Source organism: Rhinichthys klamathensis, unplaced genomic scaffold (genome assembly GCF_029890125.1).
Source record: "Rhinichthys klamathensis goyatoka isolate OS25496 unplaced genomic scaffold, OSU_Roscu_1.1 h1tg000181l_1, whole genome shotgun sequence".
NCBI classification, from domain to species: domain Eukaryota; kingdom Metazoa; phylum Chordata; class Actinopteri; order Cypriniformes; family Leuciscidae; genus Rhinichthys; species Rhinichthys klamathensis.
This window is the reverse complement of record NW_026606709.1, coordinates 3,618,217-3,641,759: the sequence shown is the minus strand read 5'-3', so window position 1 is coordinate 3,641,759 and position 23,543 is coordinate 3,618,217. Positions and strand designations below refer to the sequence as shown.

The 23,543-nt window shown below is 36.6% G+C and overlaps 1 protein-coding gene across 5 annotated transcripts in view; it reads right to left on the bottom strand.

Moving 5' to 3' along the window:
* srgap1a (SLIT-ROBO Rho GTPase activating protein 1a) overlaps positions 1 to 23,543 on the bottom strand; it is a 112,762-nt gene that overhangs the window by 26,829 nt on the left and 62,390 nt on the right. For 3 of the 5 annotated variants that reach the window (XM_056261298.1, XM_056261301.1, XM_056261297.1), the window contains exons 4-12: positions 21,116 to 21,178; positions 17,810 to 17,992; positions 16,694 to 16,822; positions 13,497 to 13,718; positions 11,426 to 11,527; positions 3,579 to 3,776; positions 2,534 to 2,618; positions 1,674 to 1,701; positions 190 to 292 (exon numbers count right to left, since the gene is read on the bottom strand). In XM_056261298.1, coding sequence (XP_056117273.1) covers positions 190 to 292; positions 1,674 to 1,701; positions 2,534 to 2,618; positions 3,579 to 3,776; positions 11,426 to 11,527; positions 13,497 to 13,718; positions 16,694 to 16,822; positions 17,810 to 17,992; positions 21,116 to 21,178 — 1,113 coding nt within the window. The remainder of the gene's footprint in view (positions 1 to 189; positions 293 to 1,673; positions 1,702 to 2,533; positions 2,619 to 3,578; positions 3,777 to 11,425; positions 11,528 to 13,496; positions 13,719 to 16,693; positions 16,823 to 17,809; positions 17,993 to 21,115; positions 21,179 to 23,543) is intronic. The other 2 variants (XM_056261300.1, XM_056261299.1) reach the window with 1 other exon arrangement.

Sequence of the window (23,543 nt, the reverse complement as noted above, 5' to 3'; positions counted from 1 at the left end):
TGCCTGAAGCTCACTTTATCTCAGTCATCTCGCTGTACACACACCCACACATACCCCTGTTTCTGCTCTGTTTAAATACCTTCCCCAGCCATAATGATCAGTCAAGTAGAAGCAAGTAGCCGTGGATCATTATGGCTTCAAGCAGCGGTATTCAGTGCAGGTAGTACAGTACCCAAAAGCTCTAAGTACCTTAACAAATGACTCCAAATTGCCATTAAACAGCTTAACGTTAAATACAGAGCGTGGCCTGGGCCTCTGTGTGCCAAACGGTTTAGGAGGAAGACTGGGAGGCCTATAAAGAGATGTTTACACTTTTAATCTTGAATATGCTCTGTAAGCCTTGCGCACCACTAATGAGTTCACATCTCACACATAGTTTATGGAACAGCTTTGTGGTGGACATGTGATTTCAGGTTATTTCGGGGTAAGCTCCCATTGTGTCTAGCTCAGTGATCTGCACATGACAATATCCTGTTCATAAACTTCACTTCCACCGCACATCAAAGGTCATGGAAATGGCAGGTCTGCTGGGAACAGCAGGAGGTGGGAGTGCGAGAGATGTCCAAGCACGAAATCTTTTGGCTCGGCTTGGGGAGCTGGTGGGATCACATTGGGTTATACCTTTACCTAAAAATCTGAGTTCATTTCAATATCAGAATGCAGTTCTTGTTTTATGATAGAATTGATGCTATGTCCTTAATGGATCTATAACTGACATGTGCAACAACAGCTTAACACTGAAAGAAAATAAAAAAGGGTAACATGCAAGTTCAACCAATTCAGTTCACTCTTCACCCTTGTCTTTTAATCAATAAGAGAGCTTTTTATGAGCTTTCAAACTTTAGGATTTCTGGGTGAGGCTGAATCTTAAGAGAACTATTAGTGCAAAGCATTGTGGGGAGGAACCCCGGGGAAGATTGCTGCATGAACATATGGTGAATTATGGCAGAGAACAAACAAGCATCTGGTCTACTCTTTGGATCTTATCTGTGTATGTACCCTTTTCTCTTTAACTTTCAGGTCTACTTTCTCACAAGTGCTTTTAGATAGACAGGAACAACAGATAGAAAGATAGAATGAGCAATAGAAATATTGATAAATAGGAAAAATAGAACGATTGACATAATAGACAACTAAAGACAGAATGAAAAATTGATAGAATGATGGATAGGTCGATAGTACAAACAATAGATAGATGGATGGATAGATAGAAAAAAGATACATTAGAATGACAGATAGACCGACAGAACGAATGATGGATAGAAGGATGCATAGAATGATTGATACATAGAATGACAGAACAACTGATAGATAGAATGACAGATAAAACAAAAAGACAGATAGATAGACCAATAGAATGATAGAACAATGGATAGCACGACAAATAGAATGACAAATAGAACAACTGATAGATATAACAACAGACATAATGATAGACAGACAGACCAATAGAACAATAGAATGACAGATTAAATGAAAGAAAGATAGAGTAGAATGAGAACAAATGATGGAAATATTGACAATGATAAAATGATAAATGACAAACAGACAGACGGATAGACAGATAGACAGACAGAATGTTTGAAGAAAGTCTGACATAACCTAATATTACATCTAGCACCTTAATGTGTTGCAGAAGACAACAAACAAGACAAACTGTGAACAATTTTTACCTTGTAGTCGCATATTCAGGCCGGTAACCTGAGAGAGAGAGAGAGAGAGAGAGAGAGAGAGAGAGAGAGAGAGAGAGAGAGAGAGAGAGAGAGAGAGAGAGAGAGAGAGAGAGAGAGAGAGAGAGAGAGAGAGAGAGAGAGAGAGAGAGAGAGAGAGAGAGAGAGAGAGAGAGAGAAATAGAGAGAGAGAGAATATGACAATACAGTTCTTCAGAGGCCCAGGGGAGGCTTTTGTTTATGCTCAGTAAAGCACATACAGCCAGCCATCTGTCAGGAACTGGACATCCATACACATGCACCTTTAGGACATTGTTACGTTTTGTAGAGAAATTCTACATTTCCACTGCAGTAGCAGGTGAAAAGTTTTAGCTACAGGTACCTGTTTAGCTATAAAAAATATTTCATCAAAGTGCCAAAATGCAGCAGGCAGACTACTGCCTACATCTTTTAAAAAAACTGACACGGTTGATTTTATGCCAGGGAACTGGGTTCCTGACAGCTTTGTTGATCCCACCCACACAGCGTTCACTCAATGGCCCCCTAACAGCAGAGTCTGCAGTGTTCACAACACAAGACTGAAGTGCCCCGGGCTCCAAAACACGATGAGCAGATTTATACATGACGAGGGAATTATAATCCTTCATACTATCAAAATGAATTAACTTGAGGTTATTATAAGGTTGCATCACCCACATGAGCAGCGGTGTGTCATGAGCATCTTCCTGCTGGTTTCTACTGGCTAAGAGGATTAGGATCCACATTTGTTATATTGCTAATATCATCATTAATTGTGTACTTTCAGTTTAAAGTGTTGACCCTATGTTGGAAGGAAGGAAGAAGGAAAGAAAGGCAAACAATACCATCACCAAGGGTCCTCTTCAGTAGATCATGTTTTGCCTGGAGCTTAGTGATGAGATTGCTGCCCTCCAGATACTCACGGAACTTCTGTGAAGGGACACAATTGAGACAAGCATGAGAGCAAAAACATTTGACAGCAGGATCATTTAAGCACAGAACCAGAATTAACCTTTTAAATACATGAATTAATTAAATTCAAATGAAATGCAATGTACAAAAAAACAAAACACTTTAAAGTATATATAGTATACACACACTACCGGCCAAAAGAATATAATTAAAAATAAAGAATCTTTTTTTTTTTTTTGAGTCTTTTATGCTCACCAAGGCTTATTTAATCAAAATACAGTAAAAACAGTAATATTGTGAAATATTTTTTTCTATTTTAATACATTTTAAAATGTAATTTCTTCCTGAATTTTCAGCAGTAATTACGTCAGTCTTCAGCGTCACATGATCCTTCGGAAATCATTCTAATATGCAGATTTGGTGCTCAAGAAACATTTCTTAGTATTATCAATATTGAAAACAGTTTAAGCTGCTTAATATTTTTGTGGAAATAGTGAAACACTACCATTCAAAAGTTTAGAGCAATTACGTTTTTTTTTTTTTTAAGAATACTTTTATTCAGCAAGGATGCATTAAATTCATCAAAAGTGACATTTATAATGTTACAAATTATTTATATTTCGAAGGAATGCTGTTCACTGAACTTTTTATTAATCTGCAAAAAAATGTATCATGGTTTTCACAACAATATTAAGCAGCAATATCTGTTTTTATTGATAATTATAAGAACCATTATTCATAATTGAGCACCAATAATAATAATTGAAAACCATATTTGACAATATTACGTTTTTTACTGTATTTCTGACTAAATAAAAGCAGTCTTGGTGAACATGAGATTTCTTTCAAAAATATTTGAAAAAATCTTAAACTTCGAATGCACAGTTTAAAGGTGAAACTTGATATCGTGCCTATGAAACATTTCATTAAAATAGTGATGGTTTAAACTTGTTACATTTTTATGAAACACAAATTGACCATAAAATAGAACTGCTCCGTCTCCTGTTGGTTGGCGCGTCTCTTGGCGATGCTCGGCTTGCTGAGGTAGGTTTCTGACACAGTGGACTTGACCGATTCAGTGGAGCGGCTGTGATGGAAACATTCCGACACGTCATAGTCCTCGATGGTCACCATGTCCTGGATAGTAGTAAGAGTGGCCTCTGAAGTCTTCTTGATCTGAAATAGGAGAACATTTTTAGTAGGGAAGGGATGCCACAGTCATACAATAGCAACTAAGAGTACAGTGTTACAGGGACAACCCAACTCAATTTCATTCCAGAATATTCCTGCAACATTTATTGCTAATGTGTATCAGTACAAAAGTGATAACAGGAGCAACAAAAGCGATAGAAAAACACATTAAGCACCAAACAAGTGACAAGTCCTCTGACTGTCCCTGCTTGACATGTGCTCTGTGACTAATAGCAGGCCTTGAGCAAGACACCAGACCAAAGAAATCAATTTACAGCGAGGGGAGAGGAAGATGACCCAAGGGAACATCATTCATTTGATGGCCTTGAGGATTCATTTCTGTAACTTTCCAGTGTCAGACATGCAACATTATTATACAATTACAAATGTCTGGAACTGTGTATACCAAGAGGGATAGACTGCAAAGCGAATTGCTGTAGAGGTAGTGTTGTCACGATACTGACATTTCCAACTCCGATACGATACCTTGAAAAATAACTGCCATATATACTGCCATACAGATAATTTATCTCAATTTCAAAAACTCTTTGGCTATCTCAATCACAAAAAAAGACAAGTAAACAGTCGGTGATAACATTAGAACAAATAAACAAATTACAAACAATAGCACAAATAAATACAATAAAAAAATAATGAGACAAAGAAAATAAACATGGCTTTAAGTTTTTCAGGTGGGTCTAAAGGTCCGAAATTTAGTCATTCGATTAGTCATTCGGTGGCTCTGAATTGTTAAAACACCTCTCAAAATGCTTGCTACCGACGCGAAAAAACGCAGAAAATCGAAACCGATCCGATTTTTTTTAATGGCAGTGTGTAAACGTGATTGACCCCATGTGAGGTTGTATTTATTTTTTAACGAGCGAAAATTTCGGACTCAGTGTGCAAGGACCTAAACAGTAGTATTCAGGTACTACAGAAATGAAAGTAATCAAATGTAAAATGACACTGGATAGTTTTCATTGTGAAAATTAAATACAGATTAAGGCTTACAATTAAAGTTACAAAAGTTATTCAATCAAGAGCAGTGAGTATCGATATATCGGTATTTTTGACAACACTGCTGTAGACTAGCTCCAATGTATAAAATAAACAATATTCGTGATGTTTGTTCAATGCTTTATCCTTGAGGGGTATTTCTTAGCAAATACTGATATATATAATTAGCTCTGATTAATTTGCTTATTTAATCAACATATCACGTAAATTAACCCAATTACAATATTTAATCAATTATCAGACCTAATTAAAACACAATAATATAACCACATAAAATAGTGAAAGGGAGATGCCAATGAGATAAAAAGAATATGGGGAAAAGATGTTGAAAGAGGGTGCAATCGCTCAGTGGATGCATTTGTTCACCTGCTGAAAGATTCTGCACAGTATGGAAGAACAAATTTCTCTCACACTGACATGCTCTCTTTCTCTCACATACACAAGAGTATGGAAAGGAAGCATAGCCTTTTTTGTTTGCACACACACTTTAATCTTCTTGCACAACACTATAAAACATGCATATACACAAACAGACAATAGCTATATTTCCATGATCTGCATATTTTTATCAACATTTTAAGATACCGCACAAAAAAAGAAAGAAAAAAAAGCTGGATGGAAACACCAAGATGAGCATAAATTCAAAAAAATCCACATGAAAAAAATTTGGATTTTTTTTTCATTCTATAAGACATGCACAAACTAAAATGAAAACACATTTACCAAATAAATCCCTCAATTTGCCCCAAAAGAAGATGTGATTGGATAGCTGGACTAACCGACAGAGCAATTTTATTGCACAACATCACAAATGTTAGTTTGGTCATTCCGCAATGCCTGAGCCAAGAATTGTTGGGTATAATTACCTCCCAGAACTGTCTCACACGATTGCGTTCCCAAACACCAGGCATCCGCCTCCAAATGCAAGATAACGACAGCATTTATTGCGTTTCGTCTGCACACTCTATTATAATGTACGAATAAAGAGCCACAGTGGCTTCCCCAATTGCAGCAACTTCCCAGAAAGTGATGATTTTGATCGATTGAACATGGGATGGAAACGGTGCTTTATTTGCAAATGTTTTATGTGGTATTCCAATTTCGCACACAAGATAAATTCGCAACTCTGAATGTCATACAACCTGCAGTGAGTATCACCACCAGACCTAAATAACCCCTAAATAACCACCATATCATGCGACAGAAAACCATGGTAGTTTCATCACACAGTGAGCTCATATCTCATTGTCCCATTCAGTCTGAATCATTCCTCAAATCAATGGAGTATGATATACAAGTCAACAGAAAACAACAATCACACCTAGATCCAGGTCACTGTTCAACTTGTGATTCATCGGCCTGATGACGTGGGAACGTGAGAATCATCAGTTTTATGCCATTAATCTGTCTGTGGTTTTGTTTTGTTGGGAGCCTTTATGGAGGATATGCCACACCTGTCTTGTAGGATGTTGTTTACTGGGAAAGTGAACCTCAGTTCTGCCTTAAAGGCAGACAGGTTGCACAGAGGTAAATTGAGTGAAGAGGGGAGGGAAGAGCTTAGTTTCAAGGACATGAAAGCAGTTGAAATGAAATGACACGGAAAATAAGAGGGATTTTTTTTAAAGAAGTATATTTAAAGTCACCATGACTTGGATATATGTCACAACAGGGAGGAAAAGACTATCACAACATTAGTTTCATGCCGACTTTAATACTGCTTGAAAAGCCTGGGCCCTTCAGCTTTTTTTAGACCTAAGGTGGTTTAAGACATGAATGCTAAAGATAAACTATACTTTAGCTGAATAAAAAAAACTCAGCTTAGCCCTACTTTCAAAGTGTGTGGTTTGAAATACTATGTAGTGTGAATTACTTATGAAATAATACAAATATTTAAAAAAAGAGATTAAATATAAAAAAAATCAGAAAGTAGTATAGGGAAGATGAACAATGGGGAAAAGAGGTCGAAAGCTTGTCAATCCCTCAGTGGAAGCATGTGTCAAAAAATAAATAAATACAAATTTTTACTTTTCAAACGCACTATTAGAAAAGTCCATATTATTTTTACATTACAAGATGCTTAACAGATCATTAGATGTTGTATATTCAATAGTTAGAAATTACAATTAAATTTGATATTTATTGTTATTTTATTCATAATGACATTCTAAAAAGGATACAGGAGAAATTATATGGAGAACAGTGGCAAGAGGGATCGGAAAAGTTACCCAAGCCAAATTCGAACCTAATCACCTGTATACCGCTAACCTGTCTGAGTATGCATACTACCTAGGTCACATCTCACGATTTTGATTCATTGACATCTTTGCAAATACATTTACATTGGAATGTGCTTGAATCTGATATACATACATGTAATTAAACATAGGTATCTTCTAAAGCAATGTGTCATTCATTATGTATTATAAGTGTTACAAAAACACTGTTTGGAAATGCCAATTAGCTGATCAATTCCATTATCACTAGTATTTCTGAATATGTGATCGGTAAGCTTGTAGAACAACCTCCTCGAGGTGATAAGATGGCACTGAATAAAGAGGATATTTTGGTAAATCTGTAGCACTCTGGTAATCAGCATTAGCACTAACAGAAGGGCCCGATAATCAGTACAAAGGCAGCAAAGAGGGCCGCAATCACACGATCAGTGATTCACGCAGCAGCAGGAGAACAGCAGATCTCCCAGCGTTTGATGTGCCTCCCAGAGGTTTATCTCCAGCAAAACAAATAGACACTTCCTACGGAGAACTGTGCGGCGCCTTAGTGGGGTTTTAGTGTTTGATGTGAACAGAATAACCATTGGAGAAGGAAAGAAGGCGGGAGAAAAAGATAAGGACAGTGGGACAGAAAGTCAAGAGACAACACTGTCAATTCTCATCTGAGAACTCCAAGCTCACCCTAATCTCTACAGCAAACACCATTTACATTATTCAATTATGAGCTTGAGAAGAAGAATGGGGAAAAAAGAAGAGCTGACAGCTGGATAATTGCTGAATAAAAACGAAAGGATGAAGCAGGAAGCTCTAACTGACAGACATATTCTTCCTTTGTGTCCGATAAAGGTGTGTTTGAGGATGAGGTAAAGCTGAGTGGTTTACAACAGTTCCACTATAATGCAAGTATTCATCGGGTCATTTCTTATATCTTCTAATGCAGTGAAGGTTCTAGGAAACAGCTGCACAAAAACATAACACTGTATCCAGTATCCTGTGAGGTTCCTCACAGACCTTGTGTCTGATGTCAAAAAGATGCTTTAAGCCATCTGGAGAAACCAGGAAGTTCCCTGACCTCACATCCTGGTCTGTGCTTCCGCTTCCTTTCAGCCTGGTGAGTCCAACACTTGTCATTTAGCGCAAGTTGTAATGTAAATTATGTAATGTAAACATAATTTATCTCAGCTTTTGCATACTTTTGATTTTTACCCCAAGGCGTTATTTACCTTTTACCAGTTTATTTTTAACCTTATTAAATGCATGTGTCATCTTTCATGTCAAATTCTTACATTTGATCAATAAATTAAATTAGAATAAAACACTATAGGGCAGTTAGCAATGAAATAATTTACACCGCAAAATTACAACTGCAATAAAGAAAGTATTTTAGTACATAGCATTTTGAATATACAAATAAGTCGTCACTGAGGAATTCACTCAACCGATTCGTTCAAAACGCTAAATTATTCAGTAAAATAACACAGCTGAGTGTTGCTTTGAATGCACAATAGTTCTGCTGTGATCTTTGTTGGGAACTACTTTCGTTGGTGAAATAGAACTAGAATAGTCAATATTGTGTCTAAACTGTAAGTAACTACTTGTTTATTGAACAATAAAATCAATGTAACATTTGTAATCATGATAATATTCTGCAAAACAGCTCCCTTGGTCGTGTTGTGTTACTTAACTACAGTTAAACCTAAAAGTGTCTGAATAATTTTTGGTCCCAAAATTTTATAAATTTCACTGGTATGAAGAATTTTGGGGTATAATATGGCAGTTTACTTTATTTTGCTATCCTCACTTACATAAGTGAACTATAGTGTCCTACACCCACTAGTAAAAAAATATCAAAAACTTTTTGGTTTGACTGTATATAATATGTTATAAATAAAAAACTAAACATTTTGTGATTTTACCTCAGTATGTTTCTACTGTGAGTTTCTTTGTGCTGTTACGCTCATTTGTATTGATTTCTCCACACAAGACTCTCACAAAGAGACAGGAAAGTGAGACTCAACAGCACGACCTTGTTACCAGAAAAACACTATCCATTATCATTTACTGTTTACAATAAATGTAATAAAATTAGAATCATTCTTTCGTTTCATTGCTTCCCTTTTTTAATCACTGAATTTATAATCAGGCTCCTTCAAAAAACCCACTTGTTCCGGACAAGCGTTAATGTCCAGCCCTGCAGAGGAAACTAAAGGTTTCAATACACAGACAAGAGTAATCAACAGAACTGACAACAGCTGAGAAACTAATGAGTAACTATGGAAACTAAATGACCAGAAACACAGGCAAAACATATCCAAAACACAATTAAACTAAACAGAACTTAACATAACCCTGACAATAAGATGCAAAATTTGGATTTTCCTTCTTTGAAATGTTTCATGAGTCTTTCATTTTATACAGAAACTGATATTTATACTACAACCTGCAACATTTCAGTTAGCTGGCCATTTTTCCAGGACCGTTTAGCTTCCATGACAACACAGACAGTGGCCTGAGCAATCGTTCTTCACAGCAGATGATTTATCAGCTAAGGACTTAAGTAAGCTTAAGGACTGTAGTAACTGCCAGGAGCAACAATATTCATACAGAACTGACCAATTCCAAAGCTGCGTTGAATGTTGCAGATAGATCTGCCTAACCTACATAAGTCAAATTTGTGCAGGAACAACAATATACATAATCTTTATCACATGTACATACTCCGTGCTAAATTACGATTTTGTCTGTCAAAACTGAGAAAGAGATTTATGGTAGAGAAATAACAGAAATGAGATAAGAGAAGAAGAGGGCAGATGTAAGACAGTCGATTATCTAAGATGGACATGATAAAGCCAAGAAACAAAGCAAGACTCCTCCATCTTCCTGACAGAGTGGGGTTTTTTTTATCCGGCAGCAGCCCGAGCATTTAACTTAAAAACTGATTAAAATGTTGCAGCCTCGGAGGAGAGATAAAATGTGAAAAAGACAGACACAGTCTGAAGGAAGAAAAGGAAGATGGTGTCACTGAGAGAAGCTTCTCTGTGCGTCACGCAGGTTATCTGGAGGACAGTGAAAACTCTGCAGGGAGGAAAAAAACTATTTCTTGTAAGTCCTCCCAAAGCCTCTTTTACGATCAGCTTCTGCCAACTCAATTAAGCAAACACACTGCAAAGCTGTCTCGCTCTAATGCAACAGGACGATACGGGTTGTGTGCTCCTGGACTTGGCTAACTTATTCAAATTCAATTATGCAGTTTAAATGAACAAAACCCTTTAAGACCATTGGTGATCATCTGATGCAATTGTTATTTAGCAGATGCTTTATAACCCAAGGTGAACTGCACGCTCATTTCTGGGAAACTCTTAAAGGTGAAGTATGCTAGATTTTATTTTGTTTAAATACATCCAATTTATTGTTCACTGACTACTATTAGTATGCCATTCATGGCCAGAGGGTGTTTAGCTGGTGTGGGATCATGACTGGTGCGTTGCATGGGAATAGAAATTCAGCTTTGGTTACAGAAGTGCAAGCCGATATTCGCTGCATTTCGACCTTCAAAGATTAAACGGTTAATGAACAAGTCAAAGATAATGGGGTGTTGTAATGCAACACACTACAATGGACGCAGTACCATATCATGCAACACACTACAATGGATGCAGTACCATACAGCATCATCATGCACCAGTTCAGAAAGACAAATGTACCAGTTAACTTTATAATGTTACTCAAATCGTTGTGGCGTCAAGTCAAAGAAATGTGCCCCGTCCAGATACGTTGGATGGGTTTATTAGAAGCAAGAAGCTCGCGTTTGCTCTAGACAGTGTTGGCCTACTCAATTGCAAACTCATGATGCATTGCAGCACAGCTAAAAAGCATTCCTAACATGTACTTTTATGGAAAGTAGCCTACTTTTAACTGTTGAGACATGTCTTCACAAGCACCCGTAAGAGCTGTGATGCCTGAATTGGGGGAGGGGGACGTGTGACCCGCAAGATATTCTATATTTTTCTAATTCCGCAAGGTGCCACTAGTGTCGCAGAAACGTAATACTTCACCTTTAAGCACTCAAGCACACAAAAAATGACAGCATTATTTGAGAAGTACATTCTACTGTACAATAATATATTTCTGCCACAATTCCTGGGCTGCCATGAAGAACTTAGACAGTTTCTGGGTACATGATATGAAGATAGTTTTCTCTACTGAAATTCTGCGACATTGCACATTATACTGTAAATTCCATTTTTATGACTGAATTCCCTGATTCAGTCTGTTTTCGGCACTGCAGAAATCATATATAAAGATGAGAGGGACTCGGTTAAAACCGGTTGCAAATGTCATTTTTTAACTATTTTAAATTTCTGCCAGCACTTGGGGTGACCTTACCTCTTCGTTCTCAATCTTTAGGGTGGCCAGGCGGGACTGCAGCTGCTGGAACCTCAGGAGGAGTTCTGCCTGCACGGGAGGCTGGGCCGTGATCTGACACACCTAAAAAACAAAAACAAAGGCTTCCAATCACAAGAAATCAAGATGACAACTGCCATTAGAGAACCTGCTCGTATTAGAACATGGCTCCCTAAAGGAAGAATCTCAAATAAATTCAAACAAATAACCAACACCTGGCACAAGCATTATAACTTTTTATGAAGCAAAACCCCAGTTGCTTTCATTGACCAAGAGAGTACAGGCATGACCACAAAACAACAGGTTATAAACCATGCGCAGACATGATATCAGTGACAAAATGGCCAATTAGTGAGAATAAATCCAATAAACACTCTCTAAAAACGACTTGAGGGTGAGAAATGCAATATGATTTGCTCTCAGCGCTCTGCGTAAACACCACGCTACCAGCTGAGACTCAATAAAAGAGGGATATGAAGCAATCCTGACCGCATATAATTCTGAATTTCATTAAGATGCTTTTCTCCATTCTGTATCCTGTATGATCTCATACGCTTCACCACTGCCAGAAACAAGATTAACGTGAAGTTAATGGATGGGAGCTGCTGATGGGAGCATCATGTTAAAATGAAACGTAACGTCTGCTTGCAGGTTATTTGGAAGGTGAAGGGTGTTGGGTCAGTGCTACTATCGTACATATTAGTACTACATGTAGTACATATTCATGTCTTTATCACATATACACTAGAATTCAAAGGATTAAAAAAAAAAGGATTCATTTTAATTATAAGTGACAGTAACTAAATACATTATAATGTTACAAAGGATTTCTATTTCAAATAAATGCTGTTCTTTTGACCTTTATATTCATCAAAAAAATCCTGGATCGCACAACTGTTTTCAACATTGATAATTAGAAATGTTTCTTGAGCATCAAATCGGCATATTACAATGATTTCTGCAGGATCATGTGACACTGAAGTCAAAAAAATCCAGCTCTGCCATCACAGGAATAAATTACATTTGTTATTTAAAATGTTAACAATACTTCATAATAGTACTGTATTTTTGCTCAAATAAATGCAGCCATAATAAGTAGAAGAAAAATATTTCACAAATATAAAAAAAATGATCTACTCCGACTAGAGTGTCTTAAAATATTGAGAAAAGATGAAATGTATGTTATTGTTGTTTTATCACAATATCACATTTAAAGTGAACAGAGGGGTGAATTTGATATAATTTCACTATTTTGGGCTGAGAGGTGCTATTTTTACCATGTCCCTGGGTACAATTTTTGGAGGTGCTCCTTAATTTTTTTCTTCTATAATAATATCATCCTATAGTTAACAATTTGCAATGGATTTGAAGAAGTTGGTTTGTCCCACTTTAAAACATCCAATCCTGTTTAGTAAAATTAAAGCAATCTGTAAAATAATATCAACATTTAAAAATAAAAAGATTTAAAAAAAGCTGAAGTTGACAAACTATAACCTCTCTCTCAATCCCAAAAAAATAACATTAGGTATTTCCATTCGGTTAATGTTCTTGCTTTTCTGTGAATAATCAATTTATAATTATTAATTTATCATCCACCTTATTTGTCAACATGGAAGTATGCGATTTTCTGTAAAAGAGCAAGACTTCCCATTCATTATCCATCGTAGGTAAATAAAGTGCAGTAAAGGGTAAAACTATCTGCGCTACAAACCAGTTTGTTTATAAGTAAGCTAATATATTAAAATAATTTGATGATAAATACTAGTTTACAATATAGGGAGCATTATGGTCTGATTTTGTACAGCTAAAATAACTGGATGGCAGCGGAAGCCAGACACATTCAAGTTATATAATACAAAAATATGTATTAAAAAAAGATACATAATACTACAACATAACAGATTGTTAAGAAAATAAACCCATATAACCTCATCTCAGTTTACATGGTGTTAAAATATAACTTAAACAAACAATGGGTGTCAGTGTGGTTGCTACTGTGTGCGTGTGTACATATGTACGTGGGTGTGTGGGTAAGGATGTGTTTAAATCTGACCTCATCTCCCATATGTGGTTGGAACTCAAATTTGACGGGTGGGCAGAACGCGGTAGGGTACATTTCCATGAAGCGCTGGCGGTCACTACGGGGGTCCAGACTGTCCACTGCGTTCTCAATGATGTCCAGGCCCTCGTGACGAGACGTCTCCAGGTTATATTCAGCCGAAAGGTAGGTCCGCAAAGCTCGGTTCAGAGAGGCATGATATCCCAGATCACAACACTATACAGGAAGAAAGAGAGGAGAGAAATGTTACCTATTAAAGACGTAGGGATGTTATCGTTAAATAAAACTAAAACCATCAAAACCATTTCTGTTACTTGTAATAAAATAAATGTTAATTGAAATAAATAAACTTAAGCTTTTATCTCAGTTAGTTGTCCAGGCAAAAATTCCAATTTTTGTTTAGTTTAAGCTGAAGTACTTAAGTAACAAACTAAATCTGAAATAAAAATTTAGTAAACCTATAAAGTCAGACTAATTTATTTAAAAAAGATTCAAAACAAAATGACTGAAACTTGAACTGAAACAAATTAAAATGTAATTAGAAAATATATAAATATGAACCTAACTAAAAAAAACTAACTAAAAAAATTGTATATTAAAGTCATGATTTTTCAAATGTGAAACAGGATTTGAAAGCTGCATAAGCAATCCTTTAACTGACACTTTTACTGTAAAGTGTAGTAACATTTTGAATGACCGTCCCTGTGAACTGCAAGTGAGATTTCTTGAATTGCCTCAAACCTACAGCCTCTTGGTTACCAGCCAAGATTTGTAAGCACAAGGCCTTGCTAAGCAAATGTCAGGTCTGACTCAAAGCTAATATCTAAGATTCCAAACACATTAACAAGGGCCCAGCATGATGTACTGGTCTATCAGTAACTGTTGCTTTGTGAATATTTTTGACCCTGTGTCTGACTGTTCCGAGGTGACCTAATACATCCTGACTGTGCTCTGGTGTACGGTCTTATAAGGCCTTGGACTCTGAGGAGAGTTGTAAACAAGCCCAGAAGCCTGGTTGTTTCGTGGCAGGAATTTCCATAATTCAATTTTGACTGATATGGGAGTCATGGGAAACTGAGATGTCCTGGATAATAAAATATGGGGAAGAACTGGGCCATCCTTGGGGAGGTTATTTAAGTTCTGACTGTGTGTGTCCCTGGAAGTTCTGCCATATCTCGCACCAAAAAAACAAAAAAACAAATCACCTTCAGAGTTCATTTTATTTAATTATCATGATGGCCAGCTCTGCTTGTCGGCCTGCTGATTGTTTTAAGAGTTTTGATGCCCCTTTTTCATTAAAATTGTACAGGTTCATGTGCCGGAGCTCAACTTGAGAGCCACATTGTGACTGGTTTAGTATATCAATAGGACCCATAATGGAAAGTCCATGTTTGATAGCATTATGCAGGGGCAAAGATGTCTTTAATACAAGACAAGGTCAAGTTCTTTATCCTTTAAAGAAATGTCTGAAAAACTGACTGCGCATGCATACAGTATCACCCAAAAACACTTGCCAGCCCCCTGCAGAGAGTTTTTGTTTCATAGATGAACATAATATTGCTGGATGCTCAGTTTATAAATAAATTATGCTGACTGGAATTGACAATGATTCAGGCCGCGGCTACAAAATAGTAAAGGAGCAGTGCAGAGTAGGGTGAAGTGTGAAAACGTACATTATAACAGTAGTTGACCTAAAAGAGACGCAGACTGTCTGATTCACAGAAAAGTGGGTTTTAGGGCCAGTTGCCGCCACTTCTCCATTCATGCTTTAAATTGTTTTGCCATATTCAGACGCTGAGGCACCTACAGGACCTTAAAGGGATACTCCACTTTTTTTGGAAATAGGCTCATTTTACAACTCCCCCAGAGTTAAACTGTTGAGTTTTACCGTTTTTGAATCCATTCAGCCGATCTCCGGTTCTGGCGGTACCACTTTTAGCATAGCTTAACATACATCATTGAAGTGGACAAGACCATTAGCATTTCTCAAAAAAAAATTACCAAAGAGTTTTGATATTTTTTCTATTTAAAACTTGACTCTTCTGTACTTACATCGTGCACTAAGACCAACGGAAAATGTAAAGTTGCGATTTTCTAGGCTGATATGGGTAGGAACTATACTCTCATTCCTGCGTAATAATCAAGAAACTTTACTGCCGTACCATGAGTGCAGCAGGCCTAATGATATGACGCAGCACCTGAAAATAGTCCCCAGCTCAGTAACTTCCAACGTTACTGGGACTAAGTGCCTGCGCCTGCTGCACTCATGGTACGGCAGTAAAGTTTCTTGATTATTACGCAGGAAAATAGCTGAACTCCTTTGGATCAAAAATTGGACCAAGCGTATATCATGAACTTCTAAAATTCATGTAAATGTTCCACTCAAATGGAATAAAGAATTTTGTATTAAACTAGAAATAAAAATGCAAAATAAAAGCGTTTTAACTTGGTCTCCTACTTTTGGAGAAGGCCTCTGGTTTCTCCACCCACACGTTTAAACCACCATTATTTTCTTTGCTTATTCTTATTATACAGTATGGGTGTCCAAACCTGCTCCTGAAGCCACTGTCCTGCAGAGTTTAGCTCCAACTTGCCTCAACACATCCGCCCGGAAGTTTTTAGCATGCCTAGTAAGTCTTTGATTAGATGCTTGGGGTTGGAGCTAAACTCCAGGACAGTGGCCCTCCAGGAGCAGGATTGGACACCCTTGCTCTAGAAGGATTGTTTTTTCTCTCACACTGAGCACTTATGTGCCTCATTTTAAACAGACATTGTGTTAAACTCCTCATTCTTTTTCAAACATTTATTTGACAATAAGGCCTTCATGAAACAGGTTTGTGTGGTTGTTTGGAGATATGAAAATGAATGCAATTTAACCACAGCGTATTTTCTCACATCTCATTCCTGTCAGACACGCCCGCATTTGAAGTCTCAAGAGCTTAAATTTGAATGCAACGTTGACAGAACTCTCGCTGAAGAATCTATGCATTTCCTCAGATCAAAGCAGGTGTAGACAAAGATACATATTCAACCAAGAAACCGGGGGAAACGGCAGCAGTCTTTGTCATATTTAGCCATCCCAGCAGACCTGAGGTCAGTTTGAAACTATTTATAACTGTCCTACTTGTCACACAAACTTTCTTCATCTGAGAAAGAATCCCTGCACCTCCTTTTCTTTCCCCGGTACTTACGTCTATTAAATCAGACAAGTCGTGAATGTAATACTTGAAGATTGAAGCATTAGTGGCTTCGAGCGTCAGCAGGTATTCGTTCCGAGCTTTGATCGACTTCAGCTTGTTCTCCGAGTACTTGGCTTGCCTCTGATGAGAGAGAGTGTAGAAACGAAACAGACAGAATTTGAGAAAAGGGTTGAAATATAAAAACATGCAAGTGAGCTTTTATCTCTGCATGCAGTTTGTTCCTTGAAGATTTCTTGTGAAACAACAGAGAACAAGTCCTTCCAAAAATAACAGACATATAAGCTTAGACTGCAAAAAAATCATCATACAGATTATACAGACATCTGTGGAATAACAGGGAACATCTACGTTGCTACAAAAAAATCTAAAAGCAATGGATGTCATTTGAAGTATTGTAAAGTATAAAGTATGGCTCATTTCCTGTATCAGTAAGGATACTGCTAACATTCAGATCCACTTAGTCATCTAACTCAACTGACTGACCAACAGACAGTGACTCATGCTAACTTCCATATTTTAACCTTCCCACAATGTCTCGTTCCATGAAGCATCAATGGAAAAAACAATCCCACAGCAGTTAAATCATTTGTCACTGGCTTTAACAGAAAACAGATATAATAAGAGCATAACACGGTGCTATTCCTGTTAAAACAGGGTCAGGCATGGCTTCTATCAAAAACATGATTGATGCATTAACTTCACAATAATAATAATAATAATAAATAAACTTTATTTTGCTTGTTTTTTTATTGCATTTCTATTGTGTTTATTCTATTGTGTATGAGGAAGCGCATTACAAATACTACTAATAATAGCAAATTAAATTAAATCTGGGTAATATTTCCCACTAATTTGCAGTACAAATATTACTATGATACATACAACTGTATTTTACTAAATATACTTATATATATACACTTATACTATAATTTAATCACAAAATTAGCTTTTTATTTCAATAATAAAATAACGTCTACTTAAAATATTGTTTTCTATTTCTGTGAAATATGATGCAGACAATTCTTGACAAGTTTTATCATTCACAGTTTCATTGGATGGTTAGTCATGGTCCTGGTTACGAACTGCTAAAGACCATTTCTTATGTACCTTCTCCTTCATCTTCTCAATCTTCTTCACAGAGCTCCGTCTCTGGTGTCTTTCTTCTAGTCGAATGTGAAAGACGGGATCTACAACACGTCCAATCTGCTTTTCCTCCTGCTTCTCTGCCTCTTTCAGTTTACTCTCAGCACTGATGCTCTCCGTGTGATACATATGGTAGGTTTTCATCACCTGCGGGACCAGAGGTCAGAGGTCAAATTTCAACAACAGCCAGCTGAGCTCTAGAGAGGTGCTGCAGCTGCTCAAGCTGCGCCAAAACACTTTCATCTTCATACTTAACACAAATCAATTCTGTTGTCCTTCAAAAGAAACAGCATTTTATATTCCGTTGTATGTATGTAAAAGCTGAAAAAGCACCAATTGACGTTATAAAATAACATAAATGCATAATTTTCTCCTTCATATAACTTAATTTGCTTTTAAACTACATGCTTTCAAAGAGAAACCAAAATAAATTCTCATGGAAATTCTAGCCTCTTCATTGGCCATGATAGAGCTTATATTTTACCCAGAAAAAAATACATATAATTTTACTGGTACTAATAGAGAGATTGAAAAAAAATTACATTGGTAAAACGTTCTACTTGACGTACGCTAGTAATTGCACTTATCTTAAAACAGAATCAACCGGATACTGTGCCGTTCCACCTAATATATATATATATATATTTTTTTTTAACCTTACTCAACTTCTTTCATCAAACCCGAGAAGTGAATGTGCGACATAATGGTAAATGTTGCTTCAGATGGCCTGAGTCATTGTTTTGTTTAGGTGGCTATTAGTCATATTCAGATGAATTTTATAACAAGCATTAGGATGTGACTCAGAGCTTATGAGCCTGTACTAACAAACTAATTATGCCCACAATGTCAAACTCTTCACAAAGAGCGAGTGCTTAATCGACACTAAAAGCTTTTTCACGTTGTAATTGATGTAACATCGACATGGCATGACTGAACACTGTATGCAGCTGATATTCCAGACTCTCCTTTCCTATAAATGTATAAAAAGATGTCAGATTCTAAGAAAGTAAACTGTGTGAAAGAATCAAGAATGCCACAATATTGCGCAGCTTCTGGTTGTGAAACCGCAAAGATTTAAATTCCTGTAAAAATGGGGTTTGTGTTTTATATATATATATATTGACTCAATATTACAGGTTTTTATACTATGGTAACTTATTAATGTCGTATTAGTTGACGCCTTTGTCTTGTTGTACCGTGTTAGTTTAGCAAAATAATCTGTTGAAATCTATTGCAGATATAGATATTCATACATGCGTCTTACTACGGTTGCAGATGCACAGATAACTTGCTCTCAAGTGTTCACGGACCGGTGTTTTGACCGTTCCAATATCGCGGACGGCATGTATAGCCAAAGCCACTATAGAAGGCGTGCCTGCAACCTTTAGCCAAAACAACGCTAATGCTAACGCTGCATGTCGCAATAAATAAATAATAATAAAAAAAGTAATAAATATTACTAAAATGTGTTAAATAAATAGTCAAATATTTAATATAATATATAAATATTAAAAAAATATTTAAATATAAATTATTTTAAATTAACATGGGATATGGCTCGTGTCCATCATTCAATATAAATGCAATAGATTTCTGACCCTTGTTTTATTGCCTGCCAGGTAAAAATAGTTAGTGCAACTGTTTAGAAAGTGGTGGAGTGCAAGTATAGCACAAATGGCGGAGGACGATATACTCTCCAAACTTTAATCCTTAAGTGTAAGGGGTTTGTTTTATTTGCGAATCCTAAATATGAGCATTAGCATGAACTGCTAACAAGAAAGACAGCAAAAAAAAAAGAAAGAAAGAAAGAAAGAAAATAAAAATCACAGCTGCTGTTCTCTCATGTTTTTCTGTCAGTCTTGTTACCAATATATGCTAACGCTTATTTAGGTGGCAAGTTTCTAAGTATGATTGTAATGTTTTTGTGCCTTGTGCTCTGTAAGCCTCTTGCAAAGCCTGACGCTAACGCTAAAGCACTAAGCTCCGCTCATCAGCTTGCCTTCTCCTCAATCAAAGGTGACTGAGCACCAAGCTGATTACAAGGACCCATTCACGATTAGACCCCTGAACACAGAGTCAGTCCAGGCCATAATCACGGTGGCAGTCACGCAGCATTATAATTCATGGTACAATAAAGCCTCAAAAGAGAACTTGACTATAAAACGTGGACCAAGCTAAATATTGTTCATAAATATGTACAGTCGGAGCAGCACAGTGCACTGCTGTCCACGGCTGTATAATTAGACACATGGCTAGAATGGCAGACCAAACCATGGGCCCCGCTCTCCACTTACTGGTCTGGAACTCTGTTTACATTTCTGCTGGTTTTAGAAGGACCAATTTTAGAGTCACACCAGACCTGTTATTTTACTGGCTGTGGCTGCATGGAGGGTTTCTGATGCAACCATCCCACAAGAGTGTTTCCCTCCCGAAGGCTAATTCAGGTCAAAAGGGATGATACACTTCTACAGCGATCAAAAGAAAGCAATGGCGTGTGGTGTAATTACCAGAACAAACGTACAGAAAATGAATAAATGTGACGGCTTTAAAAGAAAAGAATCTGGGCTGAGGTTTCTCAAAGAGAAGACAAACCAAATCATCATTTCTAATTGAAACCCATTTAGTAATTTTGAAAGTAATACTTTTGGGCAGTTTTGTTGGTGAAAAATGTATACCGGTAGTTTTATTCAGCAAAGATGTATTAAATTGATCAAAAGTGAGAGTAAAGAGACTTTTACATTGCTATATCAAATAAATGTTTTTTTTTTTTAACTTTCTATTCATGGTTTCCAACAAAAAAAAAATTATAGTCACTATTTAATGATATTTAAGACAAAAACTTGGAAGATATATAACATATCACATAATTTACACTTCATCCCAAGTTTAGTTTGGACACAAAGTATAAAGCAACAAAAGCGAACAGAGATTTAAGGGAAAAACACGTAACGCTGAGCGTTGCAAACGAATAAACACAGAGTCCTCAGTCTGCAGGTGGTTTTTAAGGGGAAAACCTGGGAATATATTAGCATCTTATTAAGACCGCAGGGAAAGCAAAGTACACATGAATCTTCCGAGCAATTGCAGTCGGCCTGACAACTGTAATTAAAGTGAGGGAATTAACTATTGATTATTGGTATAAACATCATAATCTGCCAAGGTCAGAGATGTGGAAAGTATGTGTGAAGTATAGACGGTTTTATGGGTCTTTCACCATAGTACACTCCTGGGTTTAGCCGGAAGCAATGTTACAAAACTTACAACACTTACCGTGTAGAGCTCGTTGAGGACTTTCATCAAATCCTCTTGCAGCTGAAAGGTGATTTCTTTACTCTGAAGAGAAAGAGATACAAAAAGGAGGCATTAGCTATCAGATCACATTAAACTCACTGACAAAATAAGAAAGCTGCATGTCTTTGTGTGCAATTAAATTTTTTGTTTTGCAAGAGATTAATGGGCACACGCTCTTCACCTCTTACACATAGTTGAACTGTTTGCTTCAACTTTTAGCAGCTTGCATGGATTACCTGCGTGAGGCTGATCTTTCTGTCTCACAGGCCACTCAAGACTCTCACTAACACAATTATATCTCTACTAATCTGATTTCACGAGCCATTCCCAGCATCCCAGTGCTAAGGGGTGCTGTGAGCAAATCCTTTTGCAACAGTTAGAGCAAGACCTCCAGTCAATCTTGAAAAATCAGAGGCCACTATGTTCTTCAAACTAAATTATACTCACAATGTATGAGTGTGAAAGGAACTGGAGATCACATCAGCATTTTAGTCTATGTGGGTTTATTTAGAAAACAATTTGATGGATGTTTTAGGGTGAATCTCAATCAATCATACAGTTGTAATCAAAATTATTCAACCCCCATTGCAAAACAGGTTTATTGGCAAAATCGACAGACTTTCAGCTGTTTGCAATGAACAAATCAAACAAAAGTAATTGAAATACCTCAACACAACAAACGTTTCAAGTGGTTTCCCCAAATTCAACTGAAAATGCAACTTTGAAGGACTTCTGCGGTCTCAAAATTATTCAACCCCCTGAATAGAATCCCTCACAACAGCACAAATCAGCAAAACAGGTGTTGTCTCAAGCACACCTGATGTAACTAATCAAGGGCTTCATTTTGTCCTTTTTAGTCCTTTAAACTTACTTTAGTACTTCAAAAAGAGGGGAAAAAATATTTTTTTTATTATATAAATGTTGAGTATGCATCCATTCATCAATAGAAGGTGACTTTGGCTTTAACCATTTTTTTATGGCCATCTTTTTGCTACCCAGCAGCATAACAGATTATGAATGTCATATCATTGTTAACCCACCAATCAAAAGACCCAAATATGTCACATTTAAAATGAAATTTCTTATTCAAAGATCGTTTGAATTGAAATTACCAAAATAAAATAAAGACAGGGAATACATAAAAATATGACATTATTTTAATGAAAATTACAGTAAAAATGATCAAAAAGGTAGTATATTTAAATAAAATATTTTATAATAATATATTTTATATTCTTAATATTTATACTAATATTTATTAAGCATAAGCATAAAATATAAGTATAAAAATGTAATTAAATGTGAAAATGCACAAACTTAATTACAGAAATAATAGTATAACATTCGGTAACACTTTATTTTAAGGTGCTTGTAATAAGCAGTAATTAACAGTTAATAAGACACTTATAAGACCTTATAAGATGCATATAAGATGCATATAAGCATTAACTACTTCATATAAGGGTTAATTAAAGGTCCAGGCCCTGAAGAGATCAGGGAAACTACTCCCTCTTGGGAAGGTCAATTTTTAAGGGACTGGGAGCTTGTGTTACCATTTATGTTTGTTCGGCTGTTCTAAAAGTGCAATGTATTGATACTTGAGAAATTATTTTTTTTATTTCATTTTTTTATTATAATTAGTTAATGCTTATATGCATCTTATATGCATCTTATAAGGTCTTATAAGTGTCTTATTAACTGTTAATTACTGCTTATTACAAGCACCTTAAAATAAAGTGTTACCTAATATTCTTGTATATATATATTTTAAAAAACAAAACAATTATTTTTTTATTTTTTATTTAGGGGAAATATGATCTGGACATGTTCTTCACAGGCTATGTGATATCAACTCCTTCAGACATTTAATTTAACTAAGTTGTATGTTTAACGCAAGCATAACAGGTCACACGTGTCGCGTGGAGGGCAAGAGTCAAAATAATTTAGCTGAGATCTTCAAACACCCACACTGCTGTTCCACACTCAAACTCTCAAGAGCAAACACAAGAGCTAACAGCTGTGTGTGTACATGTGTGCACTTCAGCACACCCGCAGGATCTCAGAGGCACACAAGTCTGCACTAAATGCTAAGTTCATCATCCGTGACTCATCGTACAGTACCGGCAGCATCCGGGCATGCAGATCCAAACAGGCCTAGAGAGATTATTCACGTGCCATGCCAAAGCTCTGCCTTCAATCAGGCTTCCTCTCAGGCTCATCTAACACCAGCCAATTCTGCCTTTTACATAACCGTTTCCAGCCGATGGTCAAACTAACACACACAGTTACATGGAGAACTGGGGTGGCTCAGCCTATTTTGGGAGCAATCAAGCAGGTTGGCAACAGAGAAAAGGATTGTGGGAAGCAGGGTTTTGTGCCATTTGAATTGAATTAAGAATGACATTCC